At 38.2% G+C, this 22,840-nt stretch overlaps 1 protein-coding gene and 1 pseudogene across 3 annotated transcripts in view; both read left to right on the forward strand.

The window, feature by feature from the left end:
- Window positions 1-8,809, forward strand: part of ZNF449 (zinc finger protein 449) — a 29,898-nt gene extending 21,089 nt beyond the window's left edge. For 2 of the 3 annotated variants that reach the window (XM_058536811.1, XM_058536812.1), the window contains 2 exons: window positions 7,504-7,617; window positions 7,809-8,809. In XM_058536811.1, the coding sequence (XP_058392794.1) occupies window positions 7,504-7,617; window positions 7,809-8,692 (998 nt within the window). In that variant the 3' untranslated portion in view covers window positions 8,693-8,809. The remainder of the gene's footprint in view (window positions 1-7,503; window positions 7,618-7,808) is intronic. The other variant, XM_058536813.1, reaches the window with a different exon arrangement.
- A 6,382-nt stretch (window positions 8,810-15,191) lies between these two features.
- On the forward strand, window positions 15,192-15,969 carry LOC131400612 (cAMP-responsive element modulator-like; annotated as a pseudogene).
- Window positions 15,970-22,840: the final 6,871 nt, after the last annotated feature.

The following is a 22,840-nucleotide window of genomic DNA, read 5'->3' on the forward strand; positions in this document are numbered from 1 at the left end:
AATTTGTTCCTAAATATTTTATTCTTTTTAATGTTATTGTCAATTGAATTGTTTTCCTAATTTTATTTTCAGATTGTTCATTGAAAATATATATAATTATTATTGATTTTTGTGTATTGATCTTGTATCCTGTAACCTTACTGAACTCATTTATTAGTTTGAATTGTTTTTTAGTAGATTCCTTAGGATTTTCTATATATAAGATCATGTCATCTGAAAAAAGGGATAGTTTTACTTCTCATGTTCTAATCTAGATAACTTTTATTTCTTTTTCTTCCCTAATTGCCTTGGCTAGAACCTCCAGTACAATGTTGAATACAAGTGGCGAGACTAGACATCCTTGTCTTGTTCTGGATCTCACAGGAAATGTATTTAGCCTTCTGCCATTATTTATAATGTTAGTTTTGGGTCTTTCATAGATTCCTTTTATCAGGATGAGAATGTTCCCTTCTACTCCTAGATTATTGAGTGTTTTTATCAGGAAACTGTGGTGAATTTCGTCAAATGGTTTTTGTGTGTCTATTGAGATGATCCTATGGTTTTTACTTTTCATTCTATTGTAATGGTATATTACCATAACTTTTGAATGTTAAACCAACCTTGCATTCCTGAGATAAATACCACTTGGTCCTGGTGTATAATTCATATTATATATTGCTGAATTTGATTTGTTAGTGTTTTGTTGAAGATTTTTGCATCTATTTTCATCACAGATATTGGTCTGTAGTTTTCTTGTTCTGTCTTTATCTGGTTTTGTTATCAGGCTAATAATGGCCTCATAGATTGAGTAGGGAAGTCTTTCTTCCTTTTCTATTTTTTGGAAGTGTTTGTGAAGAATTGCTATTTTTTCTTTTGTTGCTTGTACTTTGTATGTCATATTTAAGAAACTGTTGCCTAATCCGAGATCATGGAGATTTACACCTCTGCTTCCTTCTAAGAGTTCTATGGATTTAGCTCTTACATTTAGGTCATTGATCCATTTTGAATTAATTTTTGTATATGATGTGAGGAATGGAACCAACATCATTCTTTTGCATGTGCATATCCAGTTGTCCCAGCACCATTTGTTAAGGATACCATTCCTTCCCCATTGAATTGTCTTGGCACCTTTATCAAAAGTCAATTCACCATAAATGTAAAAGTTTATTTCTGGACTCTCAATTCTATTCCATTGATATATCTTTCTTTCCTCATGCCAGTAAAGTGAGTTGGAAAGTACTCCATTCTCTTCTATTTTCAGGAAGAGATTATGTAGAATTTGTGTTAATTCTTCTTTAAATGTTTGGTAGAATTCACCAGTGAAGCCATCTGGACCTGAGCTTTTCTTTGTGAGAAGTTTTTTGATTACTAATTCAGTCTCTTTACTTGTTATAGGTCTATTCAGATTTTCTATTTCTTCTTGACTCAATTTTGGGTAGTTTGTGTATTTCTAGGAATTTATACATTTCATTTATCTAATTTATTTCCATACAGTTGTTCATAGTATTCCTTTATGATCTTTTTATTTCTGTGAGGTTAGTAGTAATGCCTCCCTTTTCATTTCCGATTGTAGTAATTTGAGTTTTCTCTCTTCTTTTCGTGGTCAACCTAGCTGAAGGTTTGTCAGTTTTATTAATTTTTTTAAAAGAAACAACCTTGATTTCATTGATTTTCTGTATTGTTTTACTATTCTCCATTTCATTAAATTGCACTCTAATCTTTATTATTTCTTTCATTCCAGTTGTCTTAAGTTTAGTTTGCTCTTCTTTTTCTTGTATTTTAAGGTACAAAGTTAGGTTATTAATTTGAGATTTTTCTTCTTTTTTTAATATAGGCATTCATAGCTATAAATTTCCCTCTAAGCACTGGTTTAGGTACATCCCTAAGTTTTGGTATGTTGTGTGTTCATTTTCATTTATCTCAAAATATTTCTAATTTCCCGTTTGATTTCTTCTTTGACTGATTGGTTTTTTAGGAGTATGTTGTTTAATTTCCATATATTTGTGAAGTTCCCAAGTTGCTCTCTGTTATTTATTTCTAATTTCATTCCATTTTGGTGGGAGAGTACACTTTGTAATGGTGGATATTTTTAAATTTTTGAACATTTTTTTATGGTGTAGCATCTCTATTGTCCTGGAAAATTTTCCATGTGCATTTGAGAATAATGTCTATTCTGCTGTTGTTGGGTGGAGTGTTCTATAAATGTCTGTGACGTTTAGTTGGTTTATAGTATATTTTAAGTCTTCTATTGTTGATCTTCTGCCTAGATTTTCTAGCCAATAGTGCAAGGAGGTATTGAAGTCTCCAACTACTATTGTTCAGTTGTCTGTTTCTTTTACTATTTCTGTCAGTTTTTGCTTCATGTATTTTGGTACTCTGTTATTAAGTGCCTGTATGGCTATAATTGTTATATATTCCTGATGGATTGATCCTTTTATCATTATAAAATGATCCTTTTTATCTCTAGTAACTTTTTTTGTTTTAATGTCTATTTTGTCTGATATTAGTATAGTCACTGTGGCTGTCTTGTGGTTGCTATTTGCATGATATATCATTTTGCATCCCTTTACTTTCAATCTATTTGCATCTTTGAATTTAAAGTGTGTCTCCTATAGACAGCATATAGTTGGATTTTTTTTATCCAGTCTGACAATCTCTGCCTTTTGATTGAGTTATTTAATCCATGCACAATTAATCCATTTTTGATATGCTTTGGATTTACATTTGCCATTTTACTTTCTGTTTTATATATGTCTCATATCTTTTTTGTTCCTCTATCCCTCATTTATTGCTTTCTTTTACACTAAGTATTTTTACTGTAACATTTTACTTACTTTAATGAATTTTCACCATCTTTTTTAGTTATTTCCTTAGTGGTTGCTCTAGGGGTTAGCATGTGTATCTTAACGTATCATCATGAGCTTCAGATTTATACTAGCTTAATGCCAGTGAGATACTGACTTATTTCTCCTATATAGCTCTATTCCCCTTCCCCCCTTTTTTTTGGTATTGCTATCATACAGATTAAATCAAAAATGTTACAAACTCAACAATACATTGTTATAGCTATTACTTTATATAATTTAAGACTTTTAAAGGACTTGAAAGAAGAAAGGAAAACAAGTACATGTTATAGCTTTTGTTATATTAACATTATTTATCACTTCTGGTTTTCTTCATTTTTCCTGTGGATTCAAGTTACTAACTGCAGTCATTTCTTTATCCCAATACAACTTTGCTCCCACCCACCTCATTTGTGCTGTTATTGGCAAATGTATTACATTTCTATATGTGATATGCCCAAGAATGCACTGTATACATATTGTTGAATGTGATTGCTTTAAAATCTTTTAAGAGAAGAAAGAAACAGAAATTTTTATATATACTATCTTTCATAATTACATACTTATCCTTACTTGTGCCCTTTGTTTTTTCATGTGGATTTGAATTACCATTTGGAATTACTTTCAGACTGAGGAACCTCCTTTAGTATTTCTTGTTAGGCAAGTCTGCTACCAATAAATTCTCTCAGTTTTTATCAGAAAAGTTATTTCATATTCATTTTTGAAAGATAGCTTTTCTGGATATAAGATTCTTGGTTTACAGTTTTCATTTTTCTTTGAGCACTTTGAATCTGTTATCCCACTGTCTTCTAGCCTTCATTGTTTCTAATGAGAACTCAGCTTTTAATCTTACTGGAGCTCCTTTATTAGTGAAAAGTCATTTTTCTCTTGCTGTCTTTCAAGGTTTTTCTTTTTATTTAGCTTTTAGGATTTTTACTGTGATATGTCTGTTTGTAGATCTCTTTGTGTTTATCCTACTTGGAATTCATTGAGCTTCCTAGGGGTGTAGATTAGTGTTTTTTTAATACATTTGGGGAGTTTGGTACCATTATTTCTTCATATTTTTTCTGCTCCTTTCTCTCACTCCTCTCCTTCTGATGTTCTCATTATATATCTGTTGGTGCACTTAATGGTGCCCCACTCTTCTCTGAGGCTCCATTCATTTTCCTTCATTCTTTTTTCTCTCTGTTCTTCTGATAGCATAATCTCTATTGATCTATCTTCAAGTTTACTAATTCTTCTGACAGTTCAGATCTACTCTTGAGCCATTCTAGTGAATTTTTCCTTCCAGTTATTATACTTTTCAACTCTAGAATTTCCATTTGATTCTTTTTTATAATTTCTATTTATTTATATTTTCTATTTGATGTGATATTGTCATCATAATTTACTTCTTTAATCATGGTTTCCTTTAGTTCTTGGAACATATTCATAATGGCTACTTTGAAGTCTTTGTTAAATTCGATATCTAGTCACTCTCATAGGCAGATTCTGTTGCCTGCTCTTTTTATTCCAGTGTATACTTTCTTGTCCACATGCATGTCTCATCATTTTTTGTTAGAAACTGGACGTTTTAAATAATATATTATAGCAACTCTGTGTCCTTCTCCCCACTCCCCAGGGCTTGTTATTGTTATTTATTTGGTGAATAGCTGGATTATTTTAGTGAAGTCTAGCCCACTCTGCAATGTTAAGCATTTGATGTTACCCCTCACAGCACACAGTCACCCTGGAATGACAGTAGTTTTTGCAGGGCTTTCTTTGTCTGTCTCTTTCCCTGACCAGACCCACCTATTAATTGCCAGTGAATTGCTCTATTGTTTTCAACTCTGCCCTGCAGCATAAATTGCTCTGCAGACTAATCCAGTCAAATTCAGACATTTTTGATGGGCTAGTTTCTGAGGTCATTTTTTGAGATTTGTTCTGAGCCCAGGCTCCTCCCAGCTGTCTCTTTTCCCAGTTCTCTTCTGCAAACTAGTCAGCCTACAGTTTAGCCTGTATATTCAATAAATTGATCAAACTCTTTCCAATTGCCTTTGTAGGGGAGGAAGAGATTTCCTCTACTCAGTCTAGGTCCTTCTGGCTGGGCTACAAATTAAATTGACATGAGACAGAATAACAGGAGAAAATCAAGCAAAGCTTTGTAACATGTATACATGAGAGAGACCCAGGAAAAACTGGATAACTCGCCAAAATGGCAGAGGCTCTCATCTTAAATATCATCTTCAGCTAAAGACAAAGGAGGATGTTGGGTGTGGGGGGAGTCAGTTATGGGAGATTACCAGAAAAGCACAGTAAACACGAATAAGGTTATTATGCAGATTTAAGTCCTCGCCTTCCACATTGATAAGAGTTTCTAGAGATAAGGTCATCCCCCCTTCTTCCTGGTACAGAGAGGGAGATACCTTTACAAATGGAGATTTCCCTTACAAATGTTAATGTCTCTTACAAAGTATAACTTCAACTTTTACTTGGTTTTCAGAGCTTTGATAAGAATGCGCTCAGCAGGACCCTCCTAGTCTAGCGATACCCAGAGTTATCTATGATGATGGCCTGTCCTGGAGACAGGCCTTCTATCTTAAATTTCTTTTAGGCAGTTAGTTGGGGGGAGGTCAAAGTTTCTTTCAGAGTCTTTTGTTCTTGAGAATAATCAAGGCAAGGAGACATATTTTGAGGTGGCCAATTCTGATCCCCCACACCTTTTGTTACAACCTCCGCTCTTTTTGAGAGTACCCTTAGGCTTGAACTTCTCCACTCTCTGTTGCAAATGAAGTTGGTTTCTTTGCGAAGACATTAGGAGCTATCTGTTTTAAGGTGTGCTTCTCTTCCCAGGCCAAATCTCTAGCACATTTCTCTGGAGATGGAGATGGGAACAATGGTGTGCTTATCTATGGGTGACATTGCCACTTTAGGACCTGAGCACTAGGTCTGAGCCTCAGGCCTCCTTGGCTTGCCTCTCCAGACATGGACCACTGACTTACAATCACAATTGCCTTAAAAAACCACAGTTGCCTTACAAGGGCAATCAGGGCCCTAGTATTCTCAGCAATACTACACCCAAGGTAGATCCTCCACACACCAGTGGAAACTGGGTAGATAAAAGGAGCCCCCACCCCTCAGCCACAATTGCCTGGAATTTAGACTCGACAATAGGTAGCTGAGAGTAGGATGAGAAATGCTGAGGTCCTGCCCCTCCCAGAAAGATATACCTCTGAAAGGAAACTGGGGGCAGAGGGTGTCCCAGGCCTTTGGCTACACCAATTTAGAGTGGAGCTGGGAGGGGGACTAAAGAGAACAGTTCTGGTTTAAATACTTAAGATTCTCACTGTTCTCTTTGAATTTTAGCAGATTTTAAAAGATAGGTGTTTCCTAATTTGTTGTATGCCCTTAGGACCTCTTTGAGAGACTTTAAAATTTTTTTATTTTTAATAATTTTCACAAATTTCATTGGGAAGTAGGTCTGCAGAGCTTTTCATGGTATCATTCTGGAAGTCTATCTCCCTCCCTACATTTAGATTATAAATCAACATTTTACACCTAGGCCTTTGCTACTCTCTGCTTACTTCAAGTTTCAGTTTGTTCCCACCTTTACCTAATGGCAGCTTTCCTTTGATATTTGACCACCAGTTTTATTTGACCTGTGCCATGTTACCCTTTCATCCCACTCTTGGCTTTGATATCCCAACAAAAACCATATAATGAATTTAAACAGAATTTTATTTGAAATGCATTTTTGTTTCTTAATCTTAAAAAGATCTCTTTTCCATGAAAATATAAAATAAGGTATTTTAGTCCACTTCCTATGTTTTGATACAATGTTTTTAAATTTAAATTTCTGTCAAATTGACTTGCTAATTTTATTTTAATAATGCTAATATTTAAACATCATTCTGCATTTTGATCTCAAATCAGCAATTTTCAACCCACACTTGACTGTAGACCAGTATACTTTGCCAGAGCCGAGGAAGGCAAGGATGGAGTGTGGAAGGAAAGAGGATGCAAGCCACAGCAGCTCTTACTGAGGAGAGGGGTGGTAGGACACAGGGGGCCAGGGAGGGTGGATGTTTCTCCCGGTTGTCCTTAGATTGACAGTGAGGAATACTGTTTGATAGTTATTTGGGTTAATTTCAAGAGAATCCACTTCTAGACTTCAGCTAAAGCAAACATGAAGACTGCTTTTGCTGGTTGCCAACCCAGTCAATTTCCATTTTAATTTGAAAATCTCAACTGAAATTATTCCAGTAAACAATTTCATAACTCCGACTTTTACCTCTCTCTCTTCACTTGGTACTCAATAGCAGCATTTCTCAGTTTTAATATGCCAAAACCTTATGAAGATTTGCGTCATATTTTGGCTCTAACCTAAATAAATCTATTATCAAAATAGATACAGAAGTAATTTCGTGCATTGATTTCAGCACAGAATTGATTCATTCCCCTTCCATAGATTAGAGGAGAATAGCTTTGGATTGAGCACTAAGGGGTGTTCTCTCATTTTTCTTTTGTTCTTATCTTTAAAAAAAAGACTCTTGTAAGATATTCCAGGTGAAGTAATAGTAATTGAGGAGGAAGTAGATATTAAGTGGCCATAGGTCCAAGATATCAGCCTGAACTCTGGAAAAACCAAAACCAGAAACCAAATGATTCCAACTATTATGCTTCTCATCTTTCTTATGGCCAGGATATCCAATACCAAAGCTTGACATGAGCTTTCCATTGGAGCATAGAGAAGAGGCATGGGTGAAGGAACTACAAGATTCCAAAGAAATTAAACAATTACTTGATTCCAAGATAGGTAAGTAATTGTTTATTGACACTAGAGAAGAAAGAAAAGAAAAATTCAACCTGAATCAGGGTAAAGAGTTTTGGATTCTACTTAGGAATTTCTGTATTCCCACTAGTGGTTTAATATAAGTCTTCATTTTCCCTCATGTTCTTTTCTCTGTGGGACACAGTGACAGCTGCAGTTTCTGTTTCTTCTCTCAGGTTTTGAGATCGGGATAGAAAATGAAGAAGATACTTCAAAACAGAAAAAACTGGAGGATATGTATCCATTTTGTGTTACTTTAGAGGGGAATGCTCTCCATGGTCCCATTTTGCAAAAAGACTATGTACAGTTAGAAAATCAGTGGGAAAACCCCCCAGAGGATTTACAGACAGATTTAACAAAACTGGTAGATCATCAGAACCCCTCTGCAGGAGAGAAACCTGAGAGCTCCAATTTGGAAGAACCTCTCAACCCTAGACCGCATAAGAAAAAGAGTCCAGGAGACAAACCTCACCGATGTTCTCAGTGTGGAAAATGTTTTGCTCGGAAGTCACAACTTACAGGACACCAGAGAATTCATTCAGGAGAGGAACCTCATAAATGCCCTGAATGTGGAAAAAGATTTCTTCGTAGTTCAGACCTTTATAGACACCAACGACTTCATACAGGGGAGAGACCCTATGAATGCACTGTGTGTAAAAAGCGATTCACTCGGCGGTCACACCTTATAGGGCACCAGAGAACCCATTCTGAAGAAGAAACTTATAAATGCCTTGAGTGTGGGAAAAGCTTTTGTCATGGATCAAGTCTTAAAAGACATCTGAAAACTCATTCGGGTGAAAAACCTCATAGATGTCCTAATTGTGGAAAAAGTTTTAGTAGACTGACAGCTCTTACTTTGCACCAGAGAACTCACACTGAAGAGAGACCTTTTAAATGTAATTATTGTGGGAAAAGCTTTAGACAGAGACCAAGCCTCGTTATTCATTTAAGAATTCATACAGGGGAGAAGCCATACAAGTGTAGTCATTGTTCTAAAAGCTTCAGACAGAGAGCAGGCCTTATTATGCACCAAGTCACTCACTTTAGAGGACTTCTTTAAGAATTGTTAAAGGAAACAGATCCTACAGAAATTGACAGTAACTCAAAAAAAAATCCTAACCTGCAGCAGCCTGTTTGTCTTGGAAGAATCTTTTTGTTTGAGCTTATAAGAACAGCTTTTTTTTTTTTTTTTTTTTACTATTTTAAAAACCCATCTTCCAAGGCATATGAATTCTAGAGTATTCATACTCTTGCAACTTTCCTAAATTTGATTTATTCTGTCTCTACAATTCTTATTTTTTTATTACAATGAAAAATTTTGGTCCCAAGCCAATTGTATCATAGATGTAAGCATAAAGTATATAACAATCCTTTGATGACAATCCTTTTCAGGGTAGAGTCAATATAATGGATAATCATGCCTATCTGACATATCTTTTATAACAGCACCATAAGTATTCTACTGTCATTATTATAGGTGATTATGTTCGTTCAAAGCTTTATATGTGTCCCAAGTGGCAAAGAAAGGAGGCAGTGTATTTTGTCAAATAATAAATGTGTCAGGAACACATGGATGAAGAGGATTTCATTTGCCTAGTAAGAACTGGGTTAATACCATTGACATTTTTTATGTTTAAGGAAATTAGGATTTTAACCTTTACTTTTGAATTTTGCCAAGTTTGCTAGTCTGCATAGTTGGCAGTCTGAGGTGATGCTGTTTAGTTGATGATTTATTTTGTTCACAGAATAAGTAAGCTGGATGTGGAAGAATCCATTTGACAGTTGAAGTCATACAAGTAGAATCTAATTTAATTTAGATTTACTGAGGAACCAGTGGTCCGTTGCTTTTTACTCTCCTTTGGTATTCAACTATATGTCTCTCAGAACTTTTTAAATTTTACCCATTCTAATTCCATGTCTCCCTAAGTGTGTGTCATAAAACATTTAGTTCTACAAGATATTCTGCAAATAAGTTTGGGAATCCCTTCCTGCTATTTCCCCTCTCTAAATTCACAGTGCACATCAGCACATGAGAGTTTCTGAGAGATCCTCCCGGAGAGGGGGAAAAAGTACCTCTTTTGGCCCAATGTTTTGCAAGCCTGTTTGACTCCAGAACTTTTTTCTTGTACACCTAGTAATAACCCACAGAAGTAGTATTCTGCAAATACTTCTTGGCACACACTGCCTTTAACAAATATTCCTATAGCTATCAGTATAATCTTCTTGCTCCCAAGCCTAGTTATCTCCAGTTGTTTCAAGGGTATTATGAAAAATTTTTATACATATACATTTTTTATGTAATATATACACACACACATTCACATATGCATTCACACATCATTTTAAGGAGGTGAGGGTCACTAATTCAGATAATTTATAAGTTACTCAGTGATTCTCAACCTGTTTGAATTTTACTTATAATCACACACACATTGCTGCGTATGTAAATGTTCTCATATAATCATGCTAATGACTCAAATTCCTGTTAGCAAGGAAAGAACTCTCTTTGTCAGTTAAAGCTGATAATACATGAAAATATTAATTCATCCTAGTTCCTTGTTATAAAATACAATAGGATATTCAAGTATTTTCCCTTTGTGAGGATACCAGTCATCCTTTCCTTAAACTAGAATTAGGGAAAGTATATTTTTTCTATTCCATTGAAGTTCTTGGAAGTGATATTTAATATAAGTATTTGGGGGGTATCTACCATGTGCCTAAGTAGTCCTGTTCTAGGCTTAGTGGAAACTACTAAAGAAATTAATTCATTGGTCAGGTTCATAACTAGTTTATAATATCTTTAGTTAAACAAGAGTTGGGAAACAAATGGAGAACAGTGCAAGAGAGTTTGTAATTAAGTGCCAAATGATATCAAGTGCTAGAGCCAGGATGTGTCTTTAATTCTTGTCATCCAGGTCTCTTTATTATGCTGCTATAAGTGTGGGGTTAAAATTGAGATCCCAGTAGCAATAAACATGTAACGTGGGAAGAGTCTGAATGTAGAGATGAAAAATACGGAATGTAATGGCTTCTCTTTTCTCTCTTGTGGAATTGCATTCAAACCAGAACAGTGCCTTAGAATGGATGTGCCCAACTGCTGTGTATCTATGCAATATTTTAATAAAGTGGAAATGTATATGCTCTTTCTGCTTCACTCACATTAACTGTTTGAACAACTTAGAGCTGCTTCTCTGAGCAGTGGCAACAAGCACCACAATTGACTCCTGCCCCCACCCTAAGTTGGAATCACTTTACTCTTTGCAACCATGGTGCTGGCTTTATACATCATTTTTAGCATTTAATACAGTCAATTTTAGCTAGTTGGGTTAGTTGCAATCATAATATGAGCTGCATCCTCCCCCTCATCTATATCTTAAACACACATGACTGGATTTTACAGGGTAGAGAACATCTATTATTCATTTCTTTGTTACAGTGTCCTATATGTAATAAGCACTAATAAATATTTGTGGCATTGAATCAAGAAATATGTGAAATAGTTCTTGGAAACAGATATCATAGAACATTGTGTGGATGTGCCTAATATACTTCTGAACATTACAGAAAGATAAGGGCAAAATGCAGTACCTACCTCATAAGCACTATGAAGATTAAATGAAATATATTTTGTCCAGGCCCTACACAGTATAGGCTTTCAATAAATATCCAGCAAATTGTATTTTAATTCTTTATTTTTTAACGATAAAAGTATTAAAGGCTATGAATTTTCCTCTAAATATGGCTTTAGTCACATTCGATAGATTTTATATGTAATGTTTGTATTAGTCAGGATTCTCCAGAGAAACAGAACCAATAGGAGATATAGATATAGATATAGATAGATAGATACATGAGGAAATTTATTATAGGAATTGGCTCAGACAGTTATCGAGATAGAGAAGTCCCATAATCTGCCATCTGCAAGTTAGAGAACAAGGAAAGCTGGAGGTATAATTCAGTGTGAGTCTGAAGACGTAAGAACCAGGGGAGCCGATGGTGTAACTCCCCGTCCAGGGCCAAAGGCCTAAGAACTAGTGGGCTACAGATGTAAGTCCCAGAGTCCAAAAGCCAGAGGACTAGGAGCTCCGATGTTCGAGGGCAGGAAAAGATGGACATCCCAGCTGAAAAACAGAGTGAGAGAATTTACCTTTCCTCTGCCTTTTTGTTCTATTCATGCCATTAACTGATTGGATGATGCCCACGCACATTGGTGAGGGCAGATCTCTTTACTCAGTCACTAAATCAAATGCTAATCTCGTCTGTTAACATCCTGGCAGACATGCCCAGAAATAATGTCTTACCAGTTGTTTGGGCATCCCTTAGCTCAGTCGAGTTGGCACATAAAACGAACCATCACGATGTTATTATTGAAGATTTCAAAATTGTTTTTGCAGTTTCCATAATTCCTCTTTGACCCAAGAGCTGTACAATATTTCCATTTTCTTAATTTTTTGTTTTGCTGCATTGTGATTAGAAAATGAGGTTCATTCTTTTTCTGCTTTTAAAGTTCATTTAGGTTTTTTTTAAACTTATATTTGATAAAATTTGGTAAGTATCCTAAAGACCCTGGAAAATAAGGATTCTATTTGTAAGGTACAAATTTAGAATACAGCCTTGGACCTCTCAATCACTTTAATGTCTTTAAGAGTGTTCTTAGTGTTTGTGAATAGGCAGTAGCATAGAAGAGATTGGGTTGCTCCCCATTTCTGCTTCCCTGCATTTTTGTACTCCCCATTTCCTTGGTAAGAGGTTTTTTGGGGATATGTTCTATGGATGTTACATAGCAATTGTCAATAGCTGCCCAGCTATCGAGGCTGGCAGTGAAAGCAGGAAGCTGAAGGACCTAGGAGAGACCTGGCCTCTCCATACCAAGCTGAGAAAGCTCTCCCTTGGGATTCCATCGTGGTCTGTCCTCCTGAAAACAGAGAGGAGCTGCAGTGGGCACTCTGAGGTTTCTGCAACAGGCCCTCTTGAATCAACAGGGATTGTTTCACAGCATGCTGAGGAGGTTGTCTAGGCCAAAATCAAGGTAATGTATGGGTGACTCAGCCCCCAAGTGGCTCACCATCAGGTGGGGGAGGAGATGTTACACTTTGCCCTCTTGCACCTGCAGTCACCATGACGTTCGGAAGAGAAACAGTCTCGGTCACCTGCAGGAAACTGCATGATCTTTCCTGCTGAAACCCTGTCTCATTTCTAACCTTGTGATATGGGCTGAATAATCTCATAAATAACAAAAGCTCACACTTTAGCCTTGGGTAGCCCCTGCTTCTTTTCTAGGCCTCTGTAACAGATATGGAATGGGCAGGAAGACAGCTCATCTCTTAGTCTACCCTTAGCATCAATAATCAGTTTACTCAGCCCCCCACTTCTGGAATTTTAACTACTGGGATTGTGGGGGTAGTGGTAGATTCTTTTCTCACCAGAGTGATATATAGGTTAGTCTCTGTCTAGCCTTTTTTAGATTGCATTGTCAGACAGGACTTCTCAGACATCTAGCAAGACCTAAGGTCACATTTTTTAGGGATCCAAAGATATTAAACTATTACATATCTTTCCTTTGAATAAGTGAAACCCATCACAATCCCCAACAGACATGATACACCGATTTTCAAAAACAAAATTTTATCTCCAAGGATTACCTGGAAACCTGATTCATATATTAGAGAACCAGTTTACATGCAAAAGATATAAAACTACTGAGTCACTGAAGAATTCCTCTGGATTTTTATTTGAAATAAACAATATTAGTAGTCTATGTTGATTGTATGTGACCACTTCCTGCTGCGCTCGGAATTTCCCTTCAACGGGGCAATGCCGGATTCCATCCATGATCATCTATCTCCTGCATACTCCTCTCACCATCTTCACCTTTCACTATGGCCTGCATTTTGAAGTGCTACATGCTGAAGGGAAGAATGTCCAGGATGAATAATACTCTTCTTCACGCCAGACTTTTTTTATATCCCTTAAACCACTCGCTTCTTCATACTCCCTTTCAAAACAAAATACCTTTTCTCTCAGTCTTATCAAAGCCCCTGCTCTGACTCCTGCATAAACTGACCCAGATTTCACACTTCTAGAGAAGTCAAAAGAGTGAACTAGAGAAACCGAGCCACCCCTCTAAAAGCAACTTCAGCCTTATCCTTCAACCACTCCAGCTGCTGAAAAACTATAGAAGTTGAATAAATCTCTCTCTGTTGTGTCCGCAACGCCTTCCATGAGAGGGATGAATTCAAACCAGGATGTTCCCTCTATCTGCCTCAGCAATCTTCAGGTTCCATTCAGACCTTCTCTATGCACTGAGTTCTGGACAACAGAATCTCCAAGCTTTGGAGTCTGGTTTTCCCCTTAGAGGGCATTATCTTAACTTCCTCACACCACTACATTCACATTCACCTTGTTAAAGGCCCCTGAGATTAAGAGCATCAACAAGATCATGCCCCATACACAAGGGTAAGGGTCACCCCTGTTGGTAAAGGTGGGACTGAAAATTCAATTCTTCCATGTGATGCCAGAAAGCCTCTTAGTACAAGTCATTTACTCACAGTATAGGTGCATGTTGCTATAGGATTTAGCTGCCTAACATCTTTAGTATGAAGTTGGTGTGCCCTCAAGAAAATGTCTTACTCTGCTTTTTTCTCTGCTAAAAGCCATTGGCTGTTTGTAGTCTGAACCCATTTGTCATTTTGGTCTTCTCAGAGGGTCACTTGCATTTTCCCAAAGGGGCATTGCTTATCAGAACTTTATTTAGGAAGCCTTGAACAATCCTCTGCATTTCACTTTACCAAACTTATTCAAGGTTTCCCTTTCTTCTCTGCACCTTATATTATGATGACTTTTTTCCCTCAAGGACTAAACAATACATGCTTTAAAGTGGACTTGTAGGATTTGAGTGTCTTTTGATTTGAAACCTCATAAAATAAACTTGTACCGAGGTGGTCTGCTTCTAGGTCACAGCCCAGTGGTCCCTGGGCTAATTATATTTGATTGGAGCTCCATATGATGCAGGGATTTAGTAATTCTGATATCAAGCATGTGCAATTTCTGTAACCTAGCCTTTTCCTGCCTTTGAGTCAGTCTGCAGGTACGTGCCCTCTGAGACGCTGAGGAATAGTAGGGGTTAAACAGTCAGTCTGGAGACCTGATCTAGGAGAGTGCTGGGCATCCAGTTTCATCTACAGTTGCCCATTAGGATTCAAAGTTCACAGCCTGGAAAAGGGTAAGGTTTAGTGTAAGACAGCAGGAAGCTGACCTTGGGATAAGTTTAAGTTAAAAGTGAAAAAAGTATGAGGGTGTTCAGTGGAGTAAGTTTAAGGCTTAATGTGGGACAACAAGAATGATGATAATACCTGCAGCTGTTACTGATCAGGACACAAGAAACATTAAGGTGAAGACGCAAATAATGTTAATGTCCAGTGTGTGACAACAGCATAAAAATGACTTACAGGTCCCAGCTTGGTGGGGAAGCGCCGCTGCGCGTCAGAGCTGATGTGGGAGCGACAAGGGGCCGCGTGCGCCTGGTTGCTGGGCAGCAGCCCTGCTCCCAAGGGGCGGTGGACTGGGCCTCTCCACCTCCTCCCGTCTGTAATCAGTGACCAGATCTGCTACAGAAATCACATCACGGAGGGATAGATGAAGAAGAAAAAGGGAAAGGAGCAAAGCTTTGATTACAAATGTCTTAATAATGAGCAAACATGGCAGGAAAAAATATATTAAGACAAATGACCATGGAAACAATTGAATCCCAGCAGGATGAAACAGATTCTGTGTAACAGATTCTATGGCAGAGTGAATCTGCTCATATGCAGACCCAGACTGATCAAAATTCAAACTCTACTTTAGCTCAGGTTTCTGTAGCTGGATCAGGCATGAGAAGAGGCTCCCCAGCTCTACCTCTAGTGCCGCTACCTTAAGGCCAAACGGTACATGTCCAGGGCGTAATTGAGACACTACAGCCATCAGTTATTCAGTCGCCACGAATGCAAACTGTTCAGGTAGCAGCAGTTGCAGAGACAGATGAGTCTGCAGAATCAGAAGGCGTAATCAAACCTCATAAATGTAGAGTAATCCTTTCATGAAGACCCTTTATAGAAAAATACTGAATGAACTTTTTCTCTGATGTGCCTGGTGTTCCCAAGATTCAAGAAGAAAAAGCAGAGGAACGAGGAATGCCACCTAACATTGCTACCACGGCAGCACTGACCAGCGTCTATCAGACTAGCACAGGGTAACACAGTGTGTCTGCCACAGTAAAATATGCTACAGGGCTAGCTTTCAATCTTCTCTAGTTACGTTAAAGCAACAAGGGTTGTGACATTAAATTGTTCCATTTAAACATGCATCATTTATACCTAACTTGCGTATTATAAAATGAAAAGTGACTGTTAAAATGAGAAATTTGTACTGATAGCTGTCATCTACTTTTAAAAAGTAAAAACTTTTATTACTGAATATAGAAAAAAATTGGGGGTAAAAATAAACAAGGGACAATTTTTCCTATTTATATGTATATTCGTCTCTTGGAAAAGTTTAACACGTTTTTTGTTGTCTTTTTGAGGCATGCAAACACGGTGGTATACAAATGTCTGTATTTCATTCTTGTTGGCTTTTGTTACCAACAATTACATATCATACTTATTAACCTAAAATAAGCACATTTGTTTTCTAAATTATATTTTCAATGTAATTCTGTTTTCACTACTCTCTAACTCTCTACTGAGTTAATTTGTGCTGTAGTTTTTTCCCTAAAAGAGAAAGGAAAAATGACTTATTTTTTTAAACTATAGCAATTGGACAGATCATTTTCTTTTAAATGTTCAGCGACAAACAGATACGGTCACATTTACTTTTTTAAATGACTTACATGAATTGTATTAAGGTTCAGAGTGAGACAACAAGCGTAGATGACACCTGGAATAAATATAGGGTTCAGTGTTTGATAATAAGCATATCGATCTGACTGATGGAATCATTTTAAGGTTCAGCATGAAACAATACACATAAAGGTGACCACTGGAGTAAAGGTAAGATTCAGGTTGAAACCACAAGCACAAAGATGATCACTTGTTCAATGTGAGATAAAAGCAGGACATTTTCACCAGGTAAAGGTACGGTTCACTGTGAGGCACCAAGCATGAAGATGACCCCTGGACTAAGGCTATTCTCAGTGTGAGAAACAATCCTGAAGATGACTGCTGGAATGAGGTTAAGGTTCACTGGGCAACACAAGCAATTAGATGGCTGCCCGAGTTAGATTATGTTTCAGTTTAACACAATAAGCATAGCCATGAATGCCAGAATGAATTATTTATCAGTGTGAGACAGAAAGCATCCAGCTGACTGCTGAATGAGGTTAGATTTGGTGTGCAACAACAAGAAGATCACTGGGGAATAAGTTTCAAGTTCAGTGTGACACAACAACCGTGAACATGACTACTGGAATAAGGTAAAGGCTTAGAGTGTGACAAGAAACTAGAAGGTCACTGCAGGAATAGGATAAGGTTCAGTGTGACACAATAACTGATAGACTATGGTTAAGGATCAGAGTGAGACAATAGCGTGAAGATGCCTGTCGGAATAAGGTTACTGTTCCATGTGATACAGCAATCATGAAGATAACCACTGGATTAAGGTGATTCTTCAGCAACAAAAAGCTAGAAGTTGAGTGCTGGGATAAAGGTATAGTCAATGTGAGAAAACAAGCATGCTGATTACTGCTGGAATAAAGGTAGGGTTCAGTGTGACACAACAAGCTTGTTGATGACTGCTATAATGAAAGTTCAGGATGAGACAACAAACCTGAAAATGACTGTGGAAATATGGTTAGGGTTCAAAGTGTGACAGTTTGTATGAACACATCTGCTGAAATAAGGTTAAGGTTCAGTGTGCAACAATAAGCAAGTAGATGACTTGCAAAAATGGTTAAGCTTCAGTGTGAGGCAACACGCGTGAAGACGACATCTGGAAGAAGTTTAAGGTCAGTGTGAGACTACAGTTAGGAAGAAGACCACTGGAATGTGGATAAGATTTGTTGTGAGACATCAAGCATGAAGATGACCATTGCTATTAGGCTACTGTTCAGTGTGAGTCAACAAACCTGAAGATGACCACTGGTATAAAGTGAAGGTTAAGTGTCATAGGGTTAAGTGTCAAACATTGTCAGGAACATGATTGCTTGAATAAGGTTAAGGTTGAGTGTGAGACAACAAGCATGATGACGACCACAGGAATAAGATTAAAGTTCTTTGTGAGACAGCAAGCGTGATGATGACTGTTGGAACAAGGTTAAGATTCAGTATGAGGGGCCGGCCCCGTGGCTTAGCGGTTAAGGGCGGGTGCTCCGCTGCTGGCGGCCCGGGTTCGGATCCCAGGAGCGTACTGCTTCTCCGGCCATGCTGAGGCCGCGTCCCACATACAGCAACTAGAAGGATGTGCAGCTATGACATACAACTATCTACTGGGGCTTTGGGGAAAATAAATAAATAAAATTAAAAAAAAAAAAGATTCAGTATGAGACTAAATGTGGGAAGATGACCAGTGGAATAATGTTTTGTTTCATGTGTGATATCAAGCATTCAGTTGACGGTCAGAATAAAGTGAATTTACAGTTTGCAACAAGAAGCATGAAGACAACTGCTGGAGTTAAATTTCACCGAGCCAACACAAACAAGATTACTGGTGGAATAAAGTTAAAGTTCAGTGTGACACAACAACCATTAACGTGGCCACTGGCATAAGGTTAAGGTTTAGAGTATGTCAACAATGGAGAATATTACTGATGGAATAGGTTAAGATTCAGGATGACACAACTACCAGGAAGATGCCTGTTGGAATGAGGGCAACATTCGGGTGAGACAAGAAGCATGATGCTGACTGCTGGAATAAGGTTAATGTTCAGTGTCAGATAACAACTGTGAGGATGACCACTGGAATAAATTTAAGTTTCAGTGTAGGACAACAAGCATGATGATGAATGCTGAAATAAGGCAATTATTCAATGTGAGACAACAGGCATGAATATGACTACTTCAAAGGATTACACTGCAGTGAGACAAGAATGAAGATTACCACTGCAATAAGGTGAAGTTTCAGCGTGATACAACCAGCATGATGAAGACAACTGGAAAATGTGTAGGTTCAGTGTCCTTAACAACAAGACAACAAGAATAATCATGGCTCCTGGAATACAGTTATGGGCCAGTGTGAGACAACAAGCATGATGTTGACTGCTCGAATAAGGATAATGATTAGTGTGAGACAAAAATCATGATGATGACTATTGAAATAAGGTTAAAATTCAGTGTAAGGGCCAGCCCAGTGGCATAGTGATTAAGTTTGTGCACTCTGCTTCAGCGGCCTGGGGTTCGTGGGTTCAGATCCCGGCACAGACCTACACACCGCTCATCAAGCCATGCTATGGTGGCATCCCATAGACAAAATAGAGGAAAACTGGCACAGATGTTAGCTCAGGGACAATCTTCCTCAAGCAAAAGGAGGAAGATTGGCAACAGATGTTAGCTTAGGGACAAACTTCCTCACAAAAAAAATTCAGTGCAAAATAACAAACATGACAATGAAGGCTGGAATAAGATAAAGGTTCAGTCTAACACAATAAGCGTGAGATAGCTGCTGGAATGATTTTAAGGTTCAATGTGAGATTACAAGCAAGAAGATGACTGCTGGAGAAGTGTAAGGTTCGGTGTGTGACAACAAGCATGATGATGACTGTAATAAGGTTATAGTTCAGTGTGCGACATCAAGTACAATGATGAATGCTGGAATAATCAATCTCATCTGTAAAATGGAGATAAAAGTAGTACTTATCTCATAAGGTTTCTGAGAAGATTAAGTGAGATAGATGAAAAGAGCTGAGCTCAATTCTTGGTCCTAGTAAGCTTTACATCATTGGTAGCTATGGCTGTTTTCGTATGTATCATCACCTCCACCACCAGCAGCACCACCATTATCACCATCACAATGGCCATTTCCAAAAAGTTAGTGCCTCTTTCAAAATGACTGTTGCTGCATGGCTTCCTCTATTGGTGAGGTTTAACAGGAACCCTTCTTCTTTCAGGAAAGAATACACACAGCTACACTGTTTTCAGTGGCTAATGTTTCCCACCTGTGGTTGGAAACTAGGCTCCAGAAAAACAACTTAGTCACTAGGAGGATTGAAGGTGGCACTCAAGGTGAGAAGTACAGGCCTGAAGTTTCTGAAGGGGGGAGGGGAGAGGGCCTTTCCTCTACCTATAAATTAAAAAAAAATAGGCCTTCTCTTCTGTTACTTGCACATATCCTCAATTCACAAGGATCCTGAGAGAGGCAGGCACTTAACAGCCAAGAGGGAACAGTGAAAACAACAAATTGGATCTGTTGGGTAGATGCCACATTTAGAGAAGGAACGAAGTTACCCTCTGAGTAGGAGGCTATACAGGTTCCTTTGTGCACTGAGTATGGTCCTGCTTCTCTCTCTACTCCTTTCTCACCATGCTTCCAACTGGCACCTCTTACCTGCCTCCTCTAGTGAAATCCTTGTCCAAACATCAGTTACTGTGTCATCAAAGGGAGAAGCATCCAAGCAAGGTCTGACTCTGGGAGGAGTGCACTAGCGGAAGCTCACAGGTCTACTCTTTGAAATCTATCAGTTACCAGGCTATTCTGTGCCATTTTATGCAATAGTACAGCAGAGACACCTAGACCTTCTGTCCAGTCTAGCTAGGGAGTGAGGAAAGTACAACTAGAAATACACTAAAATGCTAACAGTGGGTGTAATTCCAGGTAGATGGATTTTTGGTGATTTTAAAATTTATTATATATTTCTGAAGTCTCTAGACCTTCTACACAAGCATATATTACATCTATAATTTGAAAAATCATTTCCAAAAGAATACAAATTGAGCACATCTAGCCTTTTTGTGCTTTTGTGCTTTTTCATCAAGTATTAGCAAAATTGTCTCCTACATAGATAATCCATAGTTTGAGTCAATGACCTTGCCTTAAAGTTTCAATAATTCATTCTCTTTCTGATAAGGACAATAACAAGGAAAAGGAAAACACACAATCCAATAATTTGTTTGATGTGGAATACATCACCTCAATAATTTATAGCAAATTAACATTCTTACTAATGAGAAACCATTCACTGAACAAAAGGCACATGAGTAAAAGGACAAACGCTGGCCTAGGAGTCAACTCCCTGTGAGTGATCCAAGGAGCCATGAGCTACTGTAAATTCGGAGAAAAGTCACTTTCCCTTTCTCAGGGGAAGGGGTGGCTTTCCAATTCTGGAGATTGCCACCAATTAGAGTCACCTCTCTTGGACTCCTCTGCCTTGTGACCTCTTTTTCAATACCAATTCTCAGTGGGATTGCTCATTAAACCAAACAATTTATTGAGGACTTCCCCCAACCTAGTACAATAAAGACACCCAAGACAACTGGGTTTCTAAGGTAAAAGAGGTTTCACGGATGTGTTTCACTTTCACAACTTTCTTGGTTTAGCAAATAAACAACATTATTGTCAAGAACCAAATATGAAACTGGTGAGTGGCTGGCCCTTGGTCACCATCAAAGAACTCGGTGGAAGTTTTCACGGTGGAAGAGCTTGGCTCATAGAAGAACTTGGCTGCCATGGCTCAAATAAGTGGTTTGGGGTTAAGCTTTTTTAAAATATATGAGGCCTCGGCTTTTCACAGGTGTAAAATAACAATGATCCCCACCTTCCTAGGCTTTTACATAATTTAATAAATTATAGTAATAAATCAAAAGGCTTTGAAATGTCAATGTGCTCTACAAAAGCAAGGTAGGGTGTTCAGTTTCTAATCAAATAGAAATTTAGGGTTTTTTTTTTTTTGAGGAAGATTGGCCCTGAGCTAACATCTGTTGCCAATCTTCCTCTTTTTTCTCCCCAAAGCCCCAGTACATAGTTGCGTATCATAGTTGCAGAGTTGTAGCTCTTCTATGTGGGATGCCACCTCAGCATGGCTTGATGAGCGGTGAGTAGGTCTGCGCCCAGGATCGGAACCAGTGAAGCCTGGGCCACCAAAGCAGAACACGTGAACATAACTGCTACGCCACCGGGCCGGCCCCAAAAATTTAGGGTTTTGGATCTTAGGTGTGGGGAACAGCTGGCCTCATGTGTTACACCTGTGCATTCAAAGACCCAAGCTTGGTTTAATGCTTTGCTATTGGTATCTTGAAATTCTTAATTTTTGAACAAAAGACTCCTCATTTTCGTTTTGCACTTGGGTCCTGCAAATTAGGTAGCTTTTCCTGTGAATAAAACCTGTGCATATAGAACAGAATGACCAGAGATGTCTACTGAGAATAAAGGTGAAAAGTCTCTTTGAGAATATTTTCTAATAGTTCATATTTATATTTAACAATCTCCCTGCTCAAATTGTCAAAAGTCTTCAATGAATTAATCACTGCCCAGAAAAGAACTGACTTTACATAGGCAAGGAAAGAGCAGAGACCTCTCTGGCACTGCCAGTGAAGAGGCAGTCTCTGGTCTGCACAGTGTACACATCCTAGAAAGTCCAGATGGGCACTGGGTGTTGAGCCACATAGGCCTCCACATAAGGTGTCCAAGTTGACCACAGCAAAACCCACCTCAAAGCAAGGAGAAGCCCGGGGTCCTGGGCTACCTGGGCCAGCAAGATTACAGAAGGGTGGCTTCCAAAGGGAAGCCCATGTAATCTCTGAGGAAACTTGCTGGCCCTAGGAAAGGAAACAAACAAGTAAAGGAAATGATGACAAAAATCTAAAGAGCTTGGGGGGTGGCAGGGATGGGGATAGGGGATGGGAAGGTGGTCAGGTAGGAGGAAATACTAAACCAAGCACCATAATGTTCTGCTCCAAAACATGAATTAAGGATATGGGATACCAATTCCTTGAGTACCTCCTGTGTGCTGGGCACTTTACAAAGATAATCACACTTGATCCTCACAACATCCCTGATAGCAAGGTGTGATCCCCATTTGATGGCTGAGGAAACTCAGGCTTGAAAATGAGATTTAGTGAGAATGAGCCAAAGGTCTTTCAGACTCAGATACTGGAGACTTCTTGTGAATGAAACATGCTTTGTGATCCCAGCAACATCTGCAAAGCAAGAAAATGGACAACAATATATCAAAGGTAAAGATGTGGAGGAGTATTGTATCTATTACTTTGATCGTTGGCCTATGCCTCCACATGCCTACTTCATC

The sequence above is a fragment of the Diceros bicornis genome, chromosome X (genome assembly GCF_020826845.1).
Source record: "Diceros bicornis minor isolate mBicDic1 chromosome X, mDicBic1.mat.cur, whole genome shotgun sequence".
In the NCBI taxonomy this organism is placed as follows: domain Eukaryota; kingdom Metazoa; phylum Chordata; class Mammalia; order Perissodactyla; family Rhinocerotidae; genus Diceros; species Diceros bicornis.